The sequence below is a fragment of the Sinohyriopsis cumingii genome, chromosome 7 (assembly GCF_028554795.1).
Source record: "Sinohyriopsis cumingii isolate HCF-2022 chromosome 7, ASM2855479v2, whole genome shotgun sequence".
NCBI lineage: Eukaryota > Metazoa > Mollusca > Bivalvia > Unionida > Unionidae > Sinohyriopsis > Sinohyriopsis cumingii.
Window position 1 is genome coordinate 27927862 of NC_142967.1, and position 19526 is coordinate 27947387.

The 19526-nt window shown below is 35.0% G+C and overlaps 1 protein-coding gene across 2 annotated transcripts in view; it reads left to right on the forward strand.

The window, feature by feature from the left end:
* The window catches only part of LOC149794937 (DNA replication complex GINS protein SLD5-like), a 78659-nt gene that overhangs the window by 25403 nt on the left and 33730 nt on the right, over window positions 1-19526 (forward strand). For both annotated transcript variants that reach the window (XM_089964600.1, XM_089964599.1), the window contains one exon: window positions 4236-4324. In XM_089964600.1, coding sequence (XP_089820726.1) covers window positions 4236-4324 — 89 coding nt within the window. The remainder of the gene's footprint in view (window positions 1-4235; window positions 4325-19526) is intronic.

Here is a 19526-nt window from a genome sequence, read left to right on the forward strand (position 1 = left end):
TCAGTGTTTGTAATGGGGCATCCTGAGTTTATCATGTCCATTCATCTTAAGAACAAAATACACTCAACAGAGACAGTTAAAATTTGGCTGGCATTTTTATATCCATTATGTAGATATCCTGATTAGATTTACATTCCATTCAAGCAGTTTGTGATTGTATTTACAACATTTATAACTCTTTGGATTTGGATTTTTCAAAACAGAAACCTTATTGGCGTAATCAGGCAAAATCCCTTTCATACAGAAAAAATGAAATTTGAAAAGTTTATTTGTATTCATATGTGTATGACCAGGCCCTGTATTTGTTGACAGATAGCCAGGCCTAAATACATATGTAGCTGATCAAGCCCTGTGTTCATATGTAGATGGCCAGGTCCTGTATTCATCTATTGATGGCCTGGCCCCATATTCATCTGTAGATAGTCAAGTCCTATATTGATCTATTGATGGCCTGACCCCATATTCATCTATAGATAGTCAAGTCCTGTATTCATCTGTTGATGGCCTGGTCCCATATTCATCAATAAATAGTCATGTCCTGTATTCATCTGATGATGGCCTGGCCCCATATTCATCTATAGATATTCATCTATCAATGACCAGTACCCATATATTTTCACTGACCTAGATTTACTCCAGGTATTGAATTGGATTTGGGGTTAAGACCTCCAGCATGTTTTATACTTTAAAAAAGTTCATGAATATGGAACCTATTTTAAAAATATTATTAATATTTTATCTTCTCAAGATGCCTTACAAAAACATAGTACAATTCAGCAGAAAACACTTACGTAGACAAGTGCAAGTTCGTATGCATTTTTGGATGCATCATGAGATGCCTTGATTAGATTATGATGCTGTTATAGCACTTTTTCTTTATTTTTGGGAGAAACACAAACGCGGTTGTTTTTTTAGAAATATATTGTTTTCGTTTTGTTTTCATTTTTGTGTGGGGCAAGGACCACTTGTACAAACAATGGTTTTGTGACACATGCTCTAATTTTAATGACATGTGTATAATTGATACTAGTAGGTTTTAAGAAGAATCATCAGTTTATTAATAATTTCAAATTACAGCCAGGGTCCAGCAGTTTAAAAAAATATTATGGCAGTGTATTTGGTTATAATGAAAACAATTACATAGACCTGTTTAAATTCAGTAATTATGGGTAGACATTTAAATATTAAGCTACGGGATTTTCGAGTTTCTGTTGGTACTGAGTCATTGTTAGCTAGCCTCCTGTAAAATAATTTTCTTGTTCTCTTTGTTGAAAAAATTTATAACGAGTCACACTTCAGTGTTGAATCTGACAGCTATCAGAATTCACTAAATGGTAATCCAGACCCAGCATCCTGTTAGCGTTGGTAACCCAGACCTGACATTGTGGTAACTTTGAAAACCTAGACTCTACATTCTGATTGCTTCTGTGATATAGCTATATGATAACCAAGATAAGCATTCAGGAAGCTCCTGGAATATGGCCACTTGATTTCTTGGACTTTATCTTTCACTATAACAGTATCAATCTTTACAAAGTTTATTGGAATTGTTCATTACATGTATACATGTGTATTGTATGAATCTTTGGGATCAAAAAATCAACAATGATAAATGCACCATCCAAAATGTTAGTTTGCTTCATGTACTAAAAATTGCTGTAAATGTAGTTAGGCAACTGATGAATTTGTGGAATTTGTTCAGTTGTGAATATATGGTTGTTAATAGAAGAGAGGTTAAGAAGACCAAGCAGCTATGAAGGCAGACAAAAGAAACTTAATCAGTATATTAATAGACTTGAGGGTTTGGGATCTTGAATGCATTTCATTAACTTGCTACTGGATTCGTGATTTGCTTGTGTCTCTTGGATATGGCAGGCAACTGGTGTCACTTACCAGCTGGCAATGCTTGTATAAAAATGATGAGGTTCTGTGTTCAAGTTTTTGTCTTGGTGGATATGGCTTAGCTATCAATCAATTTTCTGGTCGCAGTAGTGATAACAATTCCGAGGTTCTGTGTTCAGGTTTTTGAAAGTGATATAAGTTCTGCATCAGCTGCTGTATTATGTTCAGTACAGTGTAAGTTACGAAAGTTCGTAGCCAGGTGATGTGGGTGCAGTTGACCAACCTGAGTTTTTGAATATCTCAAATCACAGGCAGTTGGTAAGACATGATATTACCCAGGCATACTGATATGCATCACTTTTCTAAATACCACAAATCACAAGCAGTTTAACTGTTATTATAATGCTTGCAGTCATGCAGAACTATTATTGTAATGCTTGCAGTCATTCATAACTGTTATTGTAATGCTTGCAGTCATGCATACCTATAGAGCAGTAAATAAAACTAGAACAAAACATGAATGGGGAGTCAATCTGTCTTCTTTCCTTGCATTGATATAACTTTATTTTAGCATAATTTGCCTGTTTATGTTGACATGAGGGCCTCGTGCATATTACACTATAAAACATATGTTGTGTTTCTTTACTGTAAAGTTCCAAACTAAATTCGGTCATAACAAATGCCTAAGGTCAAAGTCACAACAAATGCCTAAGGTCAAAGAAACAACAAATGCCTAAGGTCAAAGTCACAACAAATGCCTAAGGTCAAAGTCACAACAAAGTATAATGTGAAGCAGTTGCCAGACCATCACTTTGTAACCCCCAACAGATATTTTGATTTTAGCTATTTGTGGTGTTCTTGTTATGGCATGGTTTTAGCAAGTTGTTGCCTTGTGATATAGCATGTATATAGTATTCCCACATATTAAAATGAAGTCATATAGTGTTGAGTACTAGGATCCAGCTTTGTGGAATGGATTGCCCATTGACTTTACGTGCAAGGACACTGATCTCATTCAAGAGTACTCTTATAACTCAGCTATTTTGACTACAGTAAGATACTTGAAGACTTAATAATGTTTTCTTCCTTGTTTAATATCAGCATGTTTTTGTTTTGTAATTTCATGGTGTTTGATTTTGTAATCTTGTTGTTGTTTAAATTTGTATGTGTTATTTAGTATTGTAAAGCACTTAGAGCTTCCAAAACTTAGGTGCTCTACTTAGTCCACATTATTATTATTATTATTATTATTATTATTATTATTTAGCAGGTATATATTCCTGTGGGGCATCTTAGTTTGTATAGGTTGGCCATGATTTAGCAGGTATATTTGCCAAAGGTATTAAAAATATAAATTATTTGATTTTAGTTTATGCTTGGCCATGAATTACTAGATTTTCCAAGTACAATAAAAGTGCTCATTCTTTAGCATGAATTACGACAAATTTTGTTGTGGGGGGGTTGGGTTTAGTGCCATTTTTCAGCACAAGATATGCTATACATGATGGCCAGTATTAACGGTGGAGGAAGAACATGGGGGAAAACCCCGGAAAGAACCACTGACCCACGAGAAGCTACTGGCAAGCTTTCTCACATACCCACATAGACCAATCCGAGACTCGAATCCACGCAGACAGAGGTGAGATGGTGGTGATCCATAGCAGTTAGCACTTTAGACCACTCAGCCACTCAGGGGCCCCTCAATTATGACAAATAATTTCACTGCTGCATCGATAATAAGATAACGGTGAAATTCAGAATCTATTCTTAGATGCTTACTTGGCCTTACAGTAAAATGGTTGCCCATGTTAAAGCTGATTCCAATTCAAATCGAACAAGGTACAAATAATTGTATTTTTCTTAATGTGCTATTTTACTTTGAATTCGGAAGGAGAATCATGTAACTGTTTACATTTTCTGTGTGAATAATCACAAAACACTGCAAAAAATAAATGGTAAATTGCAGACATCGGGCAGGATTCAGTAAAAAAATCTGCTACTTAATTCTTTATATATAGTTTGCACACAGAGAACATCTTGCTAGCCAATACATTTAGGCATAAAATAAAAAACATACTTTGCTTGCTATCAAGTGAATAGCAGATATATTTCATCTCGTGGGTGAAAAACTTAAATATTTTCACCCACTGTTTGAAGTATATCCATTATTCATTCATTGGAAATGAAAATCCTTTATTTACTCGGTGATATCTTCTTGTTGGTGTGAAATAAATTTATCCCTTTTCTTTGCTCCTATCTTTTTAAACATTTCTGACCTGAAACTTTTTGTACAGTCCAAGTAAAACCTTTTCTAATTAATTAGTTTTTCCTTAATATGGAATTAAATTAAGTAATACTATAAAATTTAATGTATTTCAAAATTTCCATTCCAGGTATGATAAATCACTTGAATCTCACCTAAGGATCCTGGCTCTTCGACACATGCCAGCCCACATACAGACTTTGGACCCCAAACAAACAGGTAACAGCACCAGAGTCAAATGCATTAAGTATATCACTAAATACAGGACACACTTAGAAATTTCCAAAGAAAATCCTTATTCATTCAGTAAATTTGTCAAATGTTGGGATAATATTTTGTAAATGGACATTTACCTTATCACCAGGCTTTTCTGCGACAGTACAAGGGATACTTATTTCCCAATATCTTTCTACCAGTCTTTCTCCTAAATCAAAGTCACCTGTAGATACAATTTCACCACATGTTCACCTTTCATTCTAGTAATGATTTGTAACATGGATTATATTTTGATTTTTTAACTCCCCTGACTGTAACATTAAATGAGGTTATGGTATGTCCCTTTGTGTAACAGTTACTATTTATGATTTCTCTAAAACCATCAGGCCAGTTCCAAGCAAACAAGACATAGCTTCTTGGTGTAAGACCTTTAAAAAAAACATTGTGTACAAATTACGCCAGTCAGCCATCAAATATGGCTACCATTACTAAAATTAGAAAAACCTTTAAACAACTATTTCCCCTAATTCAAACAGTGTTTGATCAAATTAGGCAGAAAGAATCCTGACAGAAGTTTATATAAGTGATACTGATTCATCATCAGATAATGCCACCATAAAATTCAAAGCCTGTTTTAAACTTATGAAAACTGCCTGACCAGTTTTAACCAAACTTGACACAGAATATCCAGGCATAAAGGTCACTTAACAGTGGTGCTGGTTGGCCATATGCCTTCCATTACTGAAATTAGAAAACCTGTATGCAGCTTTTCAAATACTGTTTAAAATAATTGTATCAAATTTAACAGAAAGCATTGTCATTTGACGACACAACTATTTTATACAACTGAACCGATCTGCTATCCAGTATGGCTGCTATTACTAAACAATAGAAACCTTTAAACTCTTCAACAGCTTTTCGGTGGAGTTCAACCAAAATTGAAAGAAAGCATCCTGAAATGAAGACATTGCAGCAAAGAGAAAACCTTGAACAACTTATCTCAAAATGGATAGACATAATTTGACAGAAGCATCCTGAAATGAGACATGGCAAACAGAAAAACCTTCAACAACTTCATCTCAAAATGGATAGACAAAATTTGACAGGAAGCATCCTGAAATGATGATGTTTCAAGTACTTCTTACCAACTTTGGCATAAAGCAATATTGTTTGGGTAACTTAAAATGTGAACAAGTTATACATAGCAACCATCAGTTATGGCTACTGTATGTTTTTTAAAATATAAAACCTTTTAAATGACTTAAAAACTGTTCAAGAGAACCTGACCAAGTTTGACAAACAAGCTTCCTAGTTTGTCTGATAATCATACATTTTAGAAAAGAGTATCAGTTGGTTGCATATGTGCTCATGAATACTCAGCCGTGTTTGGGATTGTAACCACCTCAGGGTGTTTAAATGAAGGAATACTGAGTTGACTCAGCTGTTTTTGGGATTGTAACCACCTGAGGGTGTTTAAATGAAGGAATACTGTGTTGACTCAGCCGTTTTTGGGATTGTAACCACCTTAGAGGGATTAAATGAAGGGATACTGTGTTGATTCAGCTACTCATTTGGGATTGTAACCACCTGAGGGTGTTTAAATGAAGGAATACTGTGTTGACTCAGCCGTTTTTGGGATTGTAACCACCCCAGTGTGTTTAAATGAAGGAATACTGTGTTGATTCAGCAACACTGCTCCCTCGATAACTCGCACCCGGATAACTTGCGATCCCGCTTATAACGCGGTGTCCGTCTCGGCTCCCGATTTTTTCCAGAGAAAATGTATTTAAAATATCTTTAAAATATGCTGAACATGAAAAAATTACAATAAGAATTGATAAATTAAACCTTGATACATTGCTCATTTTATCATCGAAAATGGTGATTAATGCCCATAAAAATATAATCCATATTTTGAAATTTGCAAGTTCTAAAGAAGAATTAATTTCAGAGATCTCGAAAACGCTTAATTACGCGTATTTGGGCGCCAATTTTTGATCTGGGACGCAGAAAATCACTGAGGCGGGAGTCCTCCGTATGCATGTAATAGGTGCGCGGGAAAATAAGATTTGCCGGTCCTGTTTCAGCCACCTGCTTTGTGGGAAAATGTGTTGATCAGTTAACTGTGCTGATATTTACAATGACAGAATTCAGTGACTGAAAGACTCTTTGATGTACTGTTGCCATTTTATAAGAGTACATTAAAAAAAAAAGAACATGATGCAACAGCTAGGCAGCTAGTTCAAAGGCGTTTGACTAGCGGCCGAGTGAGAAAATGTACTGATATTTAGTGATTGACTTCAGAGGTAGATGGACCCAGTTTTAAAATCTTAGTGAGACCTCTGTTTAAAGATATATATTATGTAAGTTTTTATGATAAATAGTTGTCAGTATACTGTAAATAAACAGTCTGGTGAAATAGCGATCAATGAAAACTTCTGGTAAATGCTAACAGGTGGCAACAGAGAATGAAATAAACACCAATTAAACGTCTTCCTGTGTGAAAGTCACGTTCTAATCCTTTAATTCCGTTTCAGTGTAAACATTATAATCACAACATATTCTCTTCATTGAAAACATGAAAAGAGTCAATCGACTGTCACATCGAAACCCGTGAGTACTTCTGTGAGAACCTAATTACATGTACATGCCGGCTTTGTTTTGATCAACAACTTGGGGAAGTGTTTGTTGCATTTAAAAAAAATCGATTACAAGAGACCTCGGTGCTGGATTAAGGGCCTTGGAGCTGCCTTTGACGTAAAGCAAAACAGTAACAGAGACAACAACGATGATAGTGACTTTGAATGTTTCAGTGAAACTGATGTCATTAATGCCAAGGCTGTTTGGGAGAAATTCGTACAGACTCATGGTCCTGAGATGGGCGTTTCTCTTGATGATATGGAGGAGTGGATTTGTGCTGACAATGATTGCCCCACAGCCGAATACATGTCAGATGAAACTATAATTATTTCTATAGCGAACAAATTTGCAGCAGAAGACGATTCTAACTGGAGTAACACAAGTGTTGAAAGTGATGCAGATGCAGATGTTGCACCCCCCACCCCTCTACACAGGAAGCAATCAGATATGTTGATATTGCCGTAAGGTGGCTGGAGACCCAAAATGTTGACTACGTAAAGCTCATGCAGTTGAGAAATCTGAGGGATTTTGCTCGGCGGCAGACAAACCAAGGAGTAACACACACAAAAAAATAACTGTTTTCAAAAAGTGAATTGATATTTGTCAAGCGTGGCACAAACGGCAAGTATTAACTTGTTCTAATTTACGTTGTTTTAAATTTGTAGACCAATTAAATATGTCTGTACTGATTAACCCTTGTTTTTTTTTTTGTTTTCCATTTTACTTCTATCACATTCAAAATATTTATCTTTCTATCGTTTGATTGACACTGTTTCTCGAAAAGAGTCGATCTTTTGTATATAAAAAAGTCTAATTTGGATCAAACAATAAAACTAGAATGTATCCAATTCAACGTAAAAATTAGTGACGTAGTACAGAATGTGTGAAGTTGTACACATGTTAAGCGAACGGAAACCACGTGGAATAATGTTTTCGATGATCGCCTCAATATACTGTAATTTATCCTAAAATTAATGTTGTCCTATCAGGAAATAATAAAGTACACCGTTATGAAGAGATATTTATTAACATTTAATCTCAGAACGATTATAAAGTGAGTATTCAACAGTATAATCTGCCACCCCACCCCACCCCTTATTTCTCCATTATGTCGTCAATCACTTTATTGGTTTTGGGCTTATTTTATAGGTCCCTCGATAACTCGTGCCTCACTTATAGTGTGGTCGATGTTTCTGGACCCTGATGTGCGCGAGTTATCGAGGGAGTGGTGTATTAGTAATCAGCCTCATTTGAATTGAATGTGTTTTGTGTCACAGATGCATAAAATGGTCAGAAATGATTTAAGATTTACTTATTTTGATAGCATGGATACATGGTTGATGATCATGGATAGAAAACGGAGAGAAGATAAAATGTGTAGCGAATATCCTACATTTTTTCCAAAGCAGTATTCAAGAGGAAAATTTAGTCTGTTATGTGTATTTAATTTGCATTATTTGTTAATTATTTTGTTTGAATTTTTTTTATTTCATTATATCTTATTGTAATGTAACATTGTATGTTGGATGTAAATTTGTCCAAAATCAAGTTTTTACTTGACTTGAATGTGTTTGGGTTTCTTATTAGTATCATTATTAGCATTTAAGTGTTGGACTTGATTCAGATTTCCACTAAAGTTTATTCAGAACTTTAATTATTTGCACTTGTCTCTGTAATTTTATGATTATTTAGAATTTAATTCACAATACCTCTAGTTTCCTTTTTTTTCATTTTCACTTTGTATTCTAGGGAGATATGTTATTTGTTGAATTTTATACAGCTTGGTGCATTTCAATTTTTTCTTTTACTTTTTTAAGACCATATAGTCATAGTAAGACATAAGTGTTCAAAATAACATTCTAGCTGTGGATGGTTTCTCAAATATGTGGAATTAATTTCTCAGTACAGAAACCCAATTGTTGGGCAGGCTGATAATGGGTTTGACTTTTGTTGCAGAAACAAAAACCAGTTTGGGTGGGTGGGTATTTTTCTAAATAACCTCACTTAGGCTGGTTGAATTTTATGGATGCCACTATTTTCCATTTCCCCAAAAAACATTTTCAGAATTTTAGCCTACTAGATGAAAAGACAATCGACAATGGGTTTTCACATGAAGACCTCTTATGATGTTGTATTGGTATTAAGTATTTAAAAATAAGGCTTCAATCTGACATACAGCATTGCCACCATGGAAGCCATCATCAAAATCTTGTTATTGCTACTCCTAATAAATTGGAAGCCTTCATCAAAATCTTGTTATTGCTACTCCTAATAAATGGAAGCCTTCATCAAAATCTTGTTATTGCTACTCCTAATAAATTGCAGCCCTCATCAAAATCTTGTTATTGCTACTCCTAATAAATGGAAGCCCTCATCAAAATCTTGTTATTGCTACTCCTAATAAATGGAAGCCTTCATCAAAAATCTTGTTATTGCTACTCCTAATAAATTGCAGCCTTCATCAAAATCTTGTTATTGCTACTCCTAATAAATGGAAGCCCTCATCAAAATCTTGTTATTGCTACTCCTAATAAATGGAAGCCTTCATCAAAATCTTGTTATTGCTACTCCTAATAAATGGAAGCCATCATCAAAAATCTTGTTATTGCTACTCCTAATAAATGGAAGCCTTCATCAAAAATCTTGTTATTGCTACTCCTAATAAATGGAAGCCCTCATCAAAATCTTGTTATTGCTACTCCTAATAAATTGGAAGCCTTCATCAAAATCTTGTTATTGCTACTCCTAATAAATGGAAGCCTTCATCAAAATCTTGTTATTGCTACTCCTAATAAATGGAAGCCCTCATCAAAATCTTGTTATTGCTACTCCTAATAAATGGAAGCCTTCATCAAAATCTTGTTATTGCTACTCCTAATAAATGGAAGCCATCATCAAAAATCTTGTTATTGCTACTCCTAATAAATGGAAGCCTTCATCAAAAATCTTGTTATTGCTACTCCTAATAAATGGAAGCCCTCATCAAAATCTTGTTATTGCTACTCCTAATAAATTGGAAGCCTTCATCAAAATCTTGTTATTGCTACTCCTAATAAATGGAAGCCTTCATCAAAATCTTGTTATTGCTACTCCTAATAAATGGAAGCCTTCATCAAAATCTTGTTATTGCTACTCCTAATAAATGGAAGCCTTCATCAAAATCTTGTTATTGCTACTCCTAATAAATGGAAGCCTTCATCAAAAATCTTGTTATTGCTACTCCTAATAAATTGCAGCCCTCATCAAAATCTTGTTATTGCTACTCCTAATAAATGGAAGCCCTCATCAAAATCTTGTTATTGCTACTCCTAATAAATGGAAGCCTTCATCAAAAATCTTGTTATTGCTACTCCTAATAAATTGCAGCCTTCATCAAAATCTTGTTATTGCTACTCCTAATAAATGGAAGCCATCATCAAAATCTTGTTATTGCTACTCCTAATAAATGGAAGCCTTCATCAAAATCTTGTTATTGCTACTCCTAATAAATTGCAGCCTTCATCAAAATCTTGTTATTGCTACTCCTAATAAATGGAAGCCATCATCAAAATCTTGTTATTGCTACTCCTAATAAATGGAAGCCTTCATCAAAATCTTGTTATTGCTACTCCTAATAAATTGCAGCCTTCATCAAAATATTGTTATTGCTACTCCTAATAAATGGAAGCCTTCATCAAAATCTTGTTATTGCTACTCCTAATAAATGGAAGCCTTCATCAAAATCTTGTTATTGCTACTCCTAATAAATTGCAGCCTTCATCAAAATCTTGTTATTGCTACTCCTAATAAATGGAAACCCATGTTCAATATGTGCTTTCATCAGAAGATTAATTATAATATAAAGTCAGCCTTGATTTATATTAAGGCTTTGTATATTAGTGTGGAGAGAATATTAGTCTGGATGAGGAACCTGCAAGCATGAACCACAATGAGGTACCGAATATGAATTGTTCTACCTGCATATTCTGGAAGTTCAAGGTTATTATGTTTAACCATTTTACCAGCATATTCTGAATGTTAAAGCTCAGAATGTTGTGTTTTGTTGCTCAGGAGTTCATCAGGCAAATCTTGTGAGAGGTGTGGTTTTGTTGCTTGTGGTTTCATCAGGCAACTCTTGTGTTGTGGAAGATAGGGGCTGTATAAGCCAGATGGGAAGCTTGCTTAACGTATCAGAGGGGACCAGTATAGTCTTGAAAGTACCTAAGCATTATGCTATATGTGTTTTTGGTACTGATTACTTAAAGAAGTGGGGCCCCGAGTGGTTGAAAGCGCTCTCCGTTACGGATCACTGCCATCTCACCTCTGTCTGCGTGGGTTCAAGTCTCGGATTCGGCCAATGTGGGTATGTGAGAAAGCTTGCCAGTAGCTTCTCGAGGGTTGGTGGTTCTTTCCGGGGATTTCCCGGGTTCTTCCGCCACCATTGATACTGGCTGCCATGTATAGCCTATTGTGTGCTGAAAAATGGCGTTAAACCCTACAACAACAACAACAACTTCAAGAAGTGTTCAAATTTGGTTAAAATTCACATTTTGGGGAGAATTTGGTTATATATCAGATATTTTCTATTCTCAGCAGTGAAAATGAAAAAAAAATGGACTTTTCTTGAATTCCTGGAAATGCTTTCTTTTTAGGCCATCAGTTCCAATGAAGAACTCTTAAACTTGTTTGAATTTGGAATTTTCTATTGATAATTTTCATTGTCTCATTTATTTGTTTTAAACACAAAAATATTTTTTGTTTTTAGCCTCTTTGTCTGATAATGTTTTAAAAATAGCCCTATAATTTTTCATTAGTGGATGCCCACCCCATGTCTCTGCTGGTGCTAGCAGTGTTACAGGAGTTGATAAAACTGTATATTGATAATGAATATCTATTTTAAAACAATGTATCTAGAAATGAGAACATTCAAAGTTTGAGATAACTGGCCAAGTTGCAATGTAATGTATTTGACCGACGTTAGTGTAACGTATTTTCAAGTTAAAGTCACGCCTTTGGTGAAGAAGATTTGATTTATTTTGAGATTAACAAAAGAGACTAAATTTATGCAAATAAGCAGCCTCTCATTTAATTATGATTTGTTCTTTTGGAAAGAAAGTAATTTGGAAAACATTGGTATTTAATATAATAAATGCTGGTAGATGGTGAATGTACACTAAAATGAAAGGAGAGAGCAGGATACAGGATGGAAAATCCCATGGCTCAGCTCCTTTCAGGTTAACCAGATATTTTCACAAGTTACCAGAGCACATGATAAAACTTGTATTGCAATTAAACCTAGCAGTCAGAGAAGTGTGTCTGGTCAACTCATTTCAATTTACCATTTGCACACTGTAATAAATATCATGTAAGTAACAGCTAAAGTATCTAACATTTTGTATTGTACTCATTTGCAGTCATGATCAGTAATAGCAAAGGAAGCAAGCAAAAGGAGTGCTTGGTGCATGAAAAGCTTTGTTTCTTGGGAGAAAGGAGTTCCAAAGTTAATATGTTTTCATAAGCACTCAGACATTTACTCAAGAATGAGCAGAACTTTTACTATTACTTGCAATGAAATATTGGCATCACTAATAGAACAATTGTTTAAAATTGAGTTTTTACATTGATAGTTATTGTTTCACGAATGTCATTAATTTTTGACAAAAGAAAATCTTATTTTATTGTGAATCACCAATAATACTTGAATATATCCACATTCACGTGCAAAATCTAGTGACATGGTGAATGTTACGCTTGCTGAATCCTCTTGGAGTAATGTTTTCAATGATCTTTCAGAGGTTGGGTATCTTGATGATAAAGGTAATTTATAGAGAAGAGAACTTGATTAGAAAAAGCTTTTCATTGAGAACTGTTCCCAACTTGATTAAAAGATAAACAAACAGGCCCACCTCATCTTATTGCCATAGTCCAGCCAGGATGGTACCACCTTAATTTTTCAGAGGTCCTTTGGTAACTTTAAACATTGTTTATACTGCGTGTTTTTGTTGTGTGCAAGTTATCTAAGCGAGAGGAATATACTGTTGTAGTTTAGATGCTGACCTTTTGCTGTTTTATGCATTTCATAAATGGGTGGGACAGAAGAAAAGACAAGATCATGGAATAATGAGATTTGCCATATTGGAAAATGCAACAATGGACACAAAGTATTATTGGAACCAAACTAGTTTTCTTTTGTATGTTGTTGTCAGGTATGGTACGTGACCTGCATAATAATTAGTCAATAATCATGATAACCCATGATAATTTTAATGCTGGTCTTTTTAAATTCATTTTATCATCTTTTAATTCCTATGATTATTAGTGGATCGAATACATTTGACTCTGTATGCTTGGTAAACATTACTTTCTATGCATCCTAGGGTGTCATTGGCCAGCACTCCTTTTTGAACAGATCTTTGGAGCGTTGCTTTGTACAGGTTTTCTCTGTGCCCTTCAGGGATATCATATTTTCATTTGCACAAATTTGCATGTTCAGGCCAATGTAAATATAAATAAAATGGGATGACAACACCCACTTTGAACTCAACTCACCATTAGCCTTATATTTTTGTGCAGTCTGCATTAATATTCTCCAATACTTTAACATATCATTTACATTTTCCTATTTACAGTATTAGATTCTTAAAAGATTAGGTCTTAAAATTATCAAAATTTGTTTGACAAGAAACTGAAGCTCAATCTCAAAGCTAAAACTTTCGTTGTTGTTGTCATTTTTCAGCACATGATAGGCTATACATGGTGGTCAGTTTAACTTGTAGAGGAAGAACCCGGAAAACACAATTTATGAACCACCGACCCACAGGATGGTACTGGCAAGTTTTGTTATTTCTGGTTTGACAAGGGCTAATTTGCTGTGTATTCTTTCAGGTTTGATAAGGGCTAATACGCTGACTATTCTTTCTGGTTTGACAAAGGCTAATATACTTTCTGTTCTTTCTGTTTTGACAAGGGATAATTTGCTGCCTGCTCTTTCTGGTTTGATACGGGATAATTTGCTTCATATTCTTTCTGGTTTGACAGGGATAATTTACCGCCTGTTCTTTCTGGTTTGATAAGGGCTAATATGCTGTCTTTTCTTTCTGGTTTGACAAGGGCTGTTTGCAAGAACATCCATTTTCAAGTGTCAGAATAGCATGGGTATGAGTATTGTTTGAGTATACTGTTTGAATATGGGTTCTTCTAAACTCTTCCTTAGTGTACCAGGAAACATTGGCACATAGCAACCCATGTTTAATCACTGTATTCTTTACATTTTTATATGGCTAATGATTCAAGTATTCCAGTATCCTTACAAATGTAAAGTTTAGTTTATAGTTTTTGTCAACAGGGAGTAACCTTGCAAGAGTCTTTTTTTTATATGAAATGCATGAACTGAATTTTTGCCAAATAGAATCATGACTGTACATTTGGACGCATACTCATTAGGATGTATAATAACTTTGCATGAACAAAATGACCTGCTTTCATCAGTGCTACAGCCTTTGTCTTCTTTGGCCAGATAGTGTTATCTGTAAATAATAGTATTTCTGTTAGCTTACAGTAACAAATCTTACACTAAAGTAAATTCATACTGATTTTTTTATTTTTATTTGGGCAATTTTACGTCAATGAAGTATATTTTCAGGAAGCTGATTTTCAACATGCTGCAAAGAATAAAATATTTATTTTTGACAATAAATACTTGTAATAATAAACATGTTAAACTTGCCATCCATTCTTTGACAGCTGGCTCGGGATCAAACTCGATGCTTGGTGACTCCAAATGTACAAGTAGCAGGTCAATGAGCCTACTGATATTCCTCCTTCCCCTCCGCTTACTTTTGACCTCCTTCATTGCATTGAATGTTGTCTCACTTCTCACTGTTATGTGCTGGTAGCAGTTGGATGACATCTAGAACATTGCCCACATCTTGTTCCTTCATGCCTGAACATATCCTGTTTAAAATCCTGAAGCCTTGAGCTCTGTCTAGCTTGGTCTCATCAAATTGTCGTAGAAAACTCATTCAGTGGTAGCAGATTGAACTTGCTGTTTACAAGTACCAAACTGGTAAAAGAAAATAGGACATCATGAAGCATAAAATTTGGATGCTTAGTAATTCAAATAATTCAGTGCCTTCCATCCACTACATGAGAACTTGAATGCTTCATACCTAAAAGTGCATCATGTGCTGTCTGAGGTAGACAGTCCATTGGATACATCCAAGCAAAGGCAGTACTAAAAGTTCATCACGTGCTGTCTGAGCTAGACAGTCAGTTGGATACATCCAAGCAAGGGCAGTACTAAAAGTTCATCACATGCTGTCTGAGCTAGACAGGCAGTTGGATACATCCAAGTAAGGGCAGTACTAAAAGTTCATCACGTGTCTGAGCTAGACAGTCAGTTGGATACATCCAAGTAAGGGCAGTACTAAAAGTGTATCACGTGCTGTCTCAGCTAGCTACTAATGAGTTTTCACATTTCAAGTAGCCTGATCTGAACTGAAAACTCAAAATATAAGATGAAGTTTTTCAATGTAAATAATTTATCTATGCACGCTCCATTACACAGTTTTAAGATATTTTTCTAACACTGCCTTCTTTGTGCACTAAAATATAAGAAATAATGCAAATAATCAATTTTCCATCCATTTCCATTCTTTACTAGAGGACACTCAACTATTCCAATTAGGACACATTTTAGTTGCCCCTACCTTTGGGCATTAATGTTGCAGATGGAGAAAGGCAGAGAATAATGACTGGATTATTCGGGTTGTATACTTGGCATTTAAGATACAACATAAGGGCAATATATTTTGGACAGTATTGTTTACTTATAGATTTTGGGCAATATTGTTTACTTCTTACAGACTGCTCTGGTGGCCTAAGTAGTTAGAGTGTCTGCATTGGATGCAGGAGGTCATGGGTTTGAACCCTGATCAAGTCATACCAAAGACTTATATAAATGGTACTAATAGCTGCCTCACTTGGTGCTCAGTATTAAAAGTTAGTGTTAGGACAGGTTGGCCTGATGTCCAGATAATGTGACTGGGTGGGACATCATGCTACATGTCTGCAGCATGATGCCCCAGTGCTAGACATCACTATAAACTGTCACACTGCAAACATTTTAGCGATATGACAACCAATTTTAAAGCTACAGTAACATTACAAATCATACACACACACAAATCAACTTATTATAGATTTTGAACAATCTGTTTTGTTTGCCTCTGCATACTTTACTGGCATTTCTTTGAATATTTAATGGTCCATCGTAATGCTGTTGTTTGTTTTATTGCAAATAAATAAAACTTTCTTGTTGCATATAATAAGTAGAATAAAACCTCTTGGTATAGTCATTATGTTGAATCTGCTTGTGTCTACTCAAACATTAAGGAAATCCTGGATTATTTAACATTCATATATATATATATATATATACACACACACACACACACAGTGTGACCCGCTATAGCATGCTCCAGTATAACATGAATTTGAATATATAATGGTCGTGGTATGGCTCCCAAAATTTCATATGTATTTTTCTCGAACATGAAAAAAAAATATTTCTTTCTTAAAAGTATGAAAAAAACGTAAATATTATCATTTTGGGGAAGAGATTGCAAATGAATAATACAAGACGACCATGGTGTAGCTTCTTAAATTTTATATGTATTTTTCTCGTACACAAAAAAAATAGTTTTTTATTCATAAAGGAACAGAAAATAATGTGTAAAAAGTTTATTCTGGGGTCGCGTAGGGCTTCGCCAGTGTTGCAAACTTGAATTTTTTTCCTTATTGGCGGCAAACTATACCATCTGCCGACCCTCACAATTTTGGCATGAATTTCACAACTTTCTACAGTGATTCACGGATTCATGCCGCATGCCATAACATCACGAATTCCCCAATTCTCTTTTTTCTAAAAATTTTACTATTAAGTGCTAGTCGTGATATCGGCAGTTGCCAAAATGGTCTGGTACTGCTAGTCATGATATTAGTAGAACTAGAACCAATTCGTACAGTTGGCCCAGTAGCAAGCATTCTAGTGTATTTTAATATATATATATACAAGAGTAGTTTTACAAATCTTTTGAATGAAGCTGGGGACTAACCGGAAGTTTTCTCCCTGTATGTGCCACCAACACTGATTTGTGTTCGGCATCACATCTAGAAAATATCTTCACTACCAGGGAAAAAGAAATGTACTGCACAAAAAGGGAAATTTAGTTTGGAATATACCCAAAATATTTCATGCATTCAGCCATCAAATACTGATATACATCATGCTTTTTGCCCACAGTGTGTCACAAATTCCAGCATTTAGCATGGTGGCAGGGACACTGAGAAAGTATATTGGTAGCAAAAAGCACATAGAGTTTGGGAAACTACATGAAGACAGCTTTTTTCAAGTGTCAGAATTTTTTTAATTGAAAGATTGGCATATATCATAATTTGCTTGAGTTCGCAGTTTTCCACGCATGCACCAACACCACTAATCGTTCACCATTTGATGTTTCATCTTTTGGATTAATGCCATTTCATAAATAGGCTACACTTCAGTTAAACTGTTTTCACCTCCAAGGAAAAAGATTTGTATTCCACAAAAAGTGAAGTATAAATTGGAGTACATGAAAATTTGGCCTAGTATTCAGCCATCAGACATCAATGTACATTATGCTTTTCGCACAGTAGTGTGCTGCAAATTTTACAATTTGAATGTGCACAGGGGCTGGTATTGATGCTTGCAGTTTACCTGTCATATATGTACCATATAGTAATATTATATAGTACATGTATGACATAAATTGTATGCAACGATACAAGCCTCTGGGGCATGTGTAAGAATGATGTGAATAAGCACACTGCTCTAGCACCCCCAGCAGATTTCAGTTTTGGAGTACTTTAAGCCACCTCTCAAGTCCTGAATGCTACCAGTGCTGAAGCATTGTTTGTGAGCTTTCTTGTTGAACATAACCCGTCTTTCTCAGTTGGAGAACAGTGACAGTGAAAGATTATTTCCTATTGTGAGGAAAAATAAACCGAATTTAAATGCCTCCTTAGGTGATGAAAATTGGCAACTATTTTAGTCACCAAGATTAACCAGCAGGCAAGAAGCCTAAACTGTTTTAAAAACAAATTTACCATAGCCTGATTGAGGAAGTTCAAGACTGCCACAGCATCGTATCATGACAAATAGCATGAAGTTTGTGTATGTCAGTAAATTTGTCTGCAAATAAAGCAGTACATGTAATCAGTGTAAATAATGTTTTATTTTGGTATTGTCATATAACGCAGTACTGACTATCGAAGTGGATGGAATTAGTGTCATAATATAATTTTTCACTAAGTGCATTCAAAATTCACTAATTTTTTTATTGCACTTCTCACTAATTGTGAGTCTGGCGGGTTGGCAGCTCTGCATCTGGCGATTTTTTAAAATTTATTGGCAACATTGTTGGCTGTTTAAACTTGTAGATACAACCATTGGTTTGGAGTGGTGAAATTCAGAAATTCCATGAAAGAAAGCCACAAATTTGATAAAAATGCACTGAAATTTATCTATTGTTACATAAATAAATGATTTGTCCACATTGACAAACCATCTAAACAGTGCACTGTTATATCACAATCCGCTTATCTTGACATCTGGCATGAGTACTGTATGTTGCGAGATTTCTGCTTTTTTTATTGTTGACATTTCTGGTAACGGAGATTAACCAAATGAGGCATTATCTCATAATCTATCTTTTTTCGGATTTTCTGCTGCTCACTATTTTAATTAATATATTTATATAGACTGACAGTTGTATGTGGGTAGTAAATAAAATTCCTCTTTTTTCACTCATAATTAAATCTTTCAGAACACTCACAATTTCTGTACTAATCCTTGTCATCAGACCAGAATGCCTGCTTCTCTATCGTCTGTTGACCCTTTGTTAAAATTCTGGCACATGTGTGGAAGGCAGCAACACTCCACTACCGTGAAGAAATAAAAACAAAAAAACTTGTGGTCTATTCAATAGGCAGGGAGGAACAGTAGCTTGAATAGATTAAACAATGGCCAGTTCCTTTTTAAAAATGTACCCAGATAAAATAGTTTGCTGAAATTTCAAAGGGAACATATTACCTTTGAAGCACCAGTTGTTATGAAAATGTACTAGGCAAATGGGATAAAAATCTTTCTCAGTGATGCAGTACAATTATTTGATGTTGCCGCCACAATAAGAAATGGGCATTTGTTTGGTTCTCCAAAGCTGTCCTTTAGTGATGACTTCAATAACACATGCACCCTTCATCAAACAAAGCCAACTACAATCTTCAAAAAAACCACAAAAAAACTTTCTTCAAAGGAAGTCAGTTCCAAACTTAAATAAAAGCAATGGAATCTGATTGATTTCTGCATTTTCCAGCGTGACTTGAACACGTTAGCTGTGCTGTGAAAGTTCCCTTTTTGCAGGGAAAAAAGTTTATGCTTATGAACGCTACCAACGGCAGCAGCTTAAAATGCAACCTAACTTCTGCCATCTTGTGACATACTGAAAAGTAAGTGGGCTTTGTTATTCATTACGTGATTGTGCTGTTT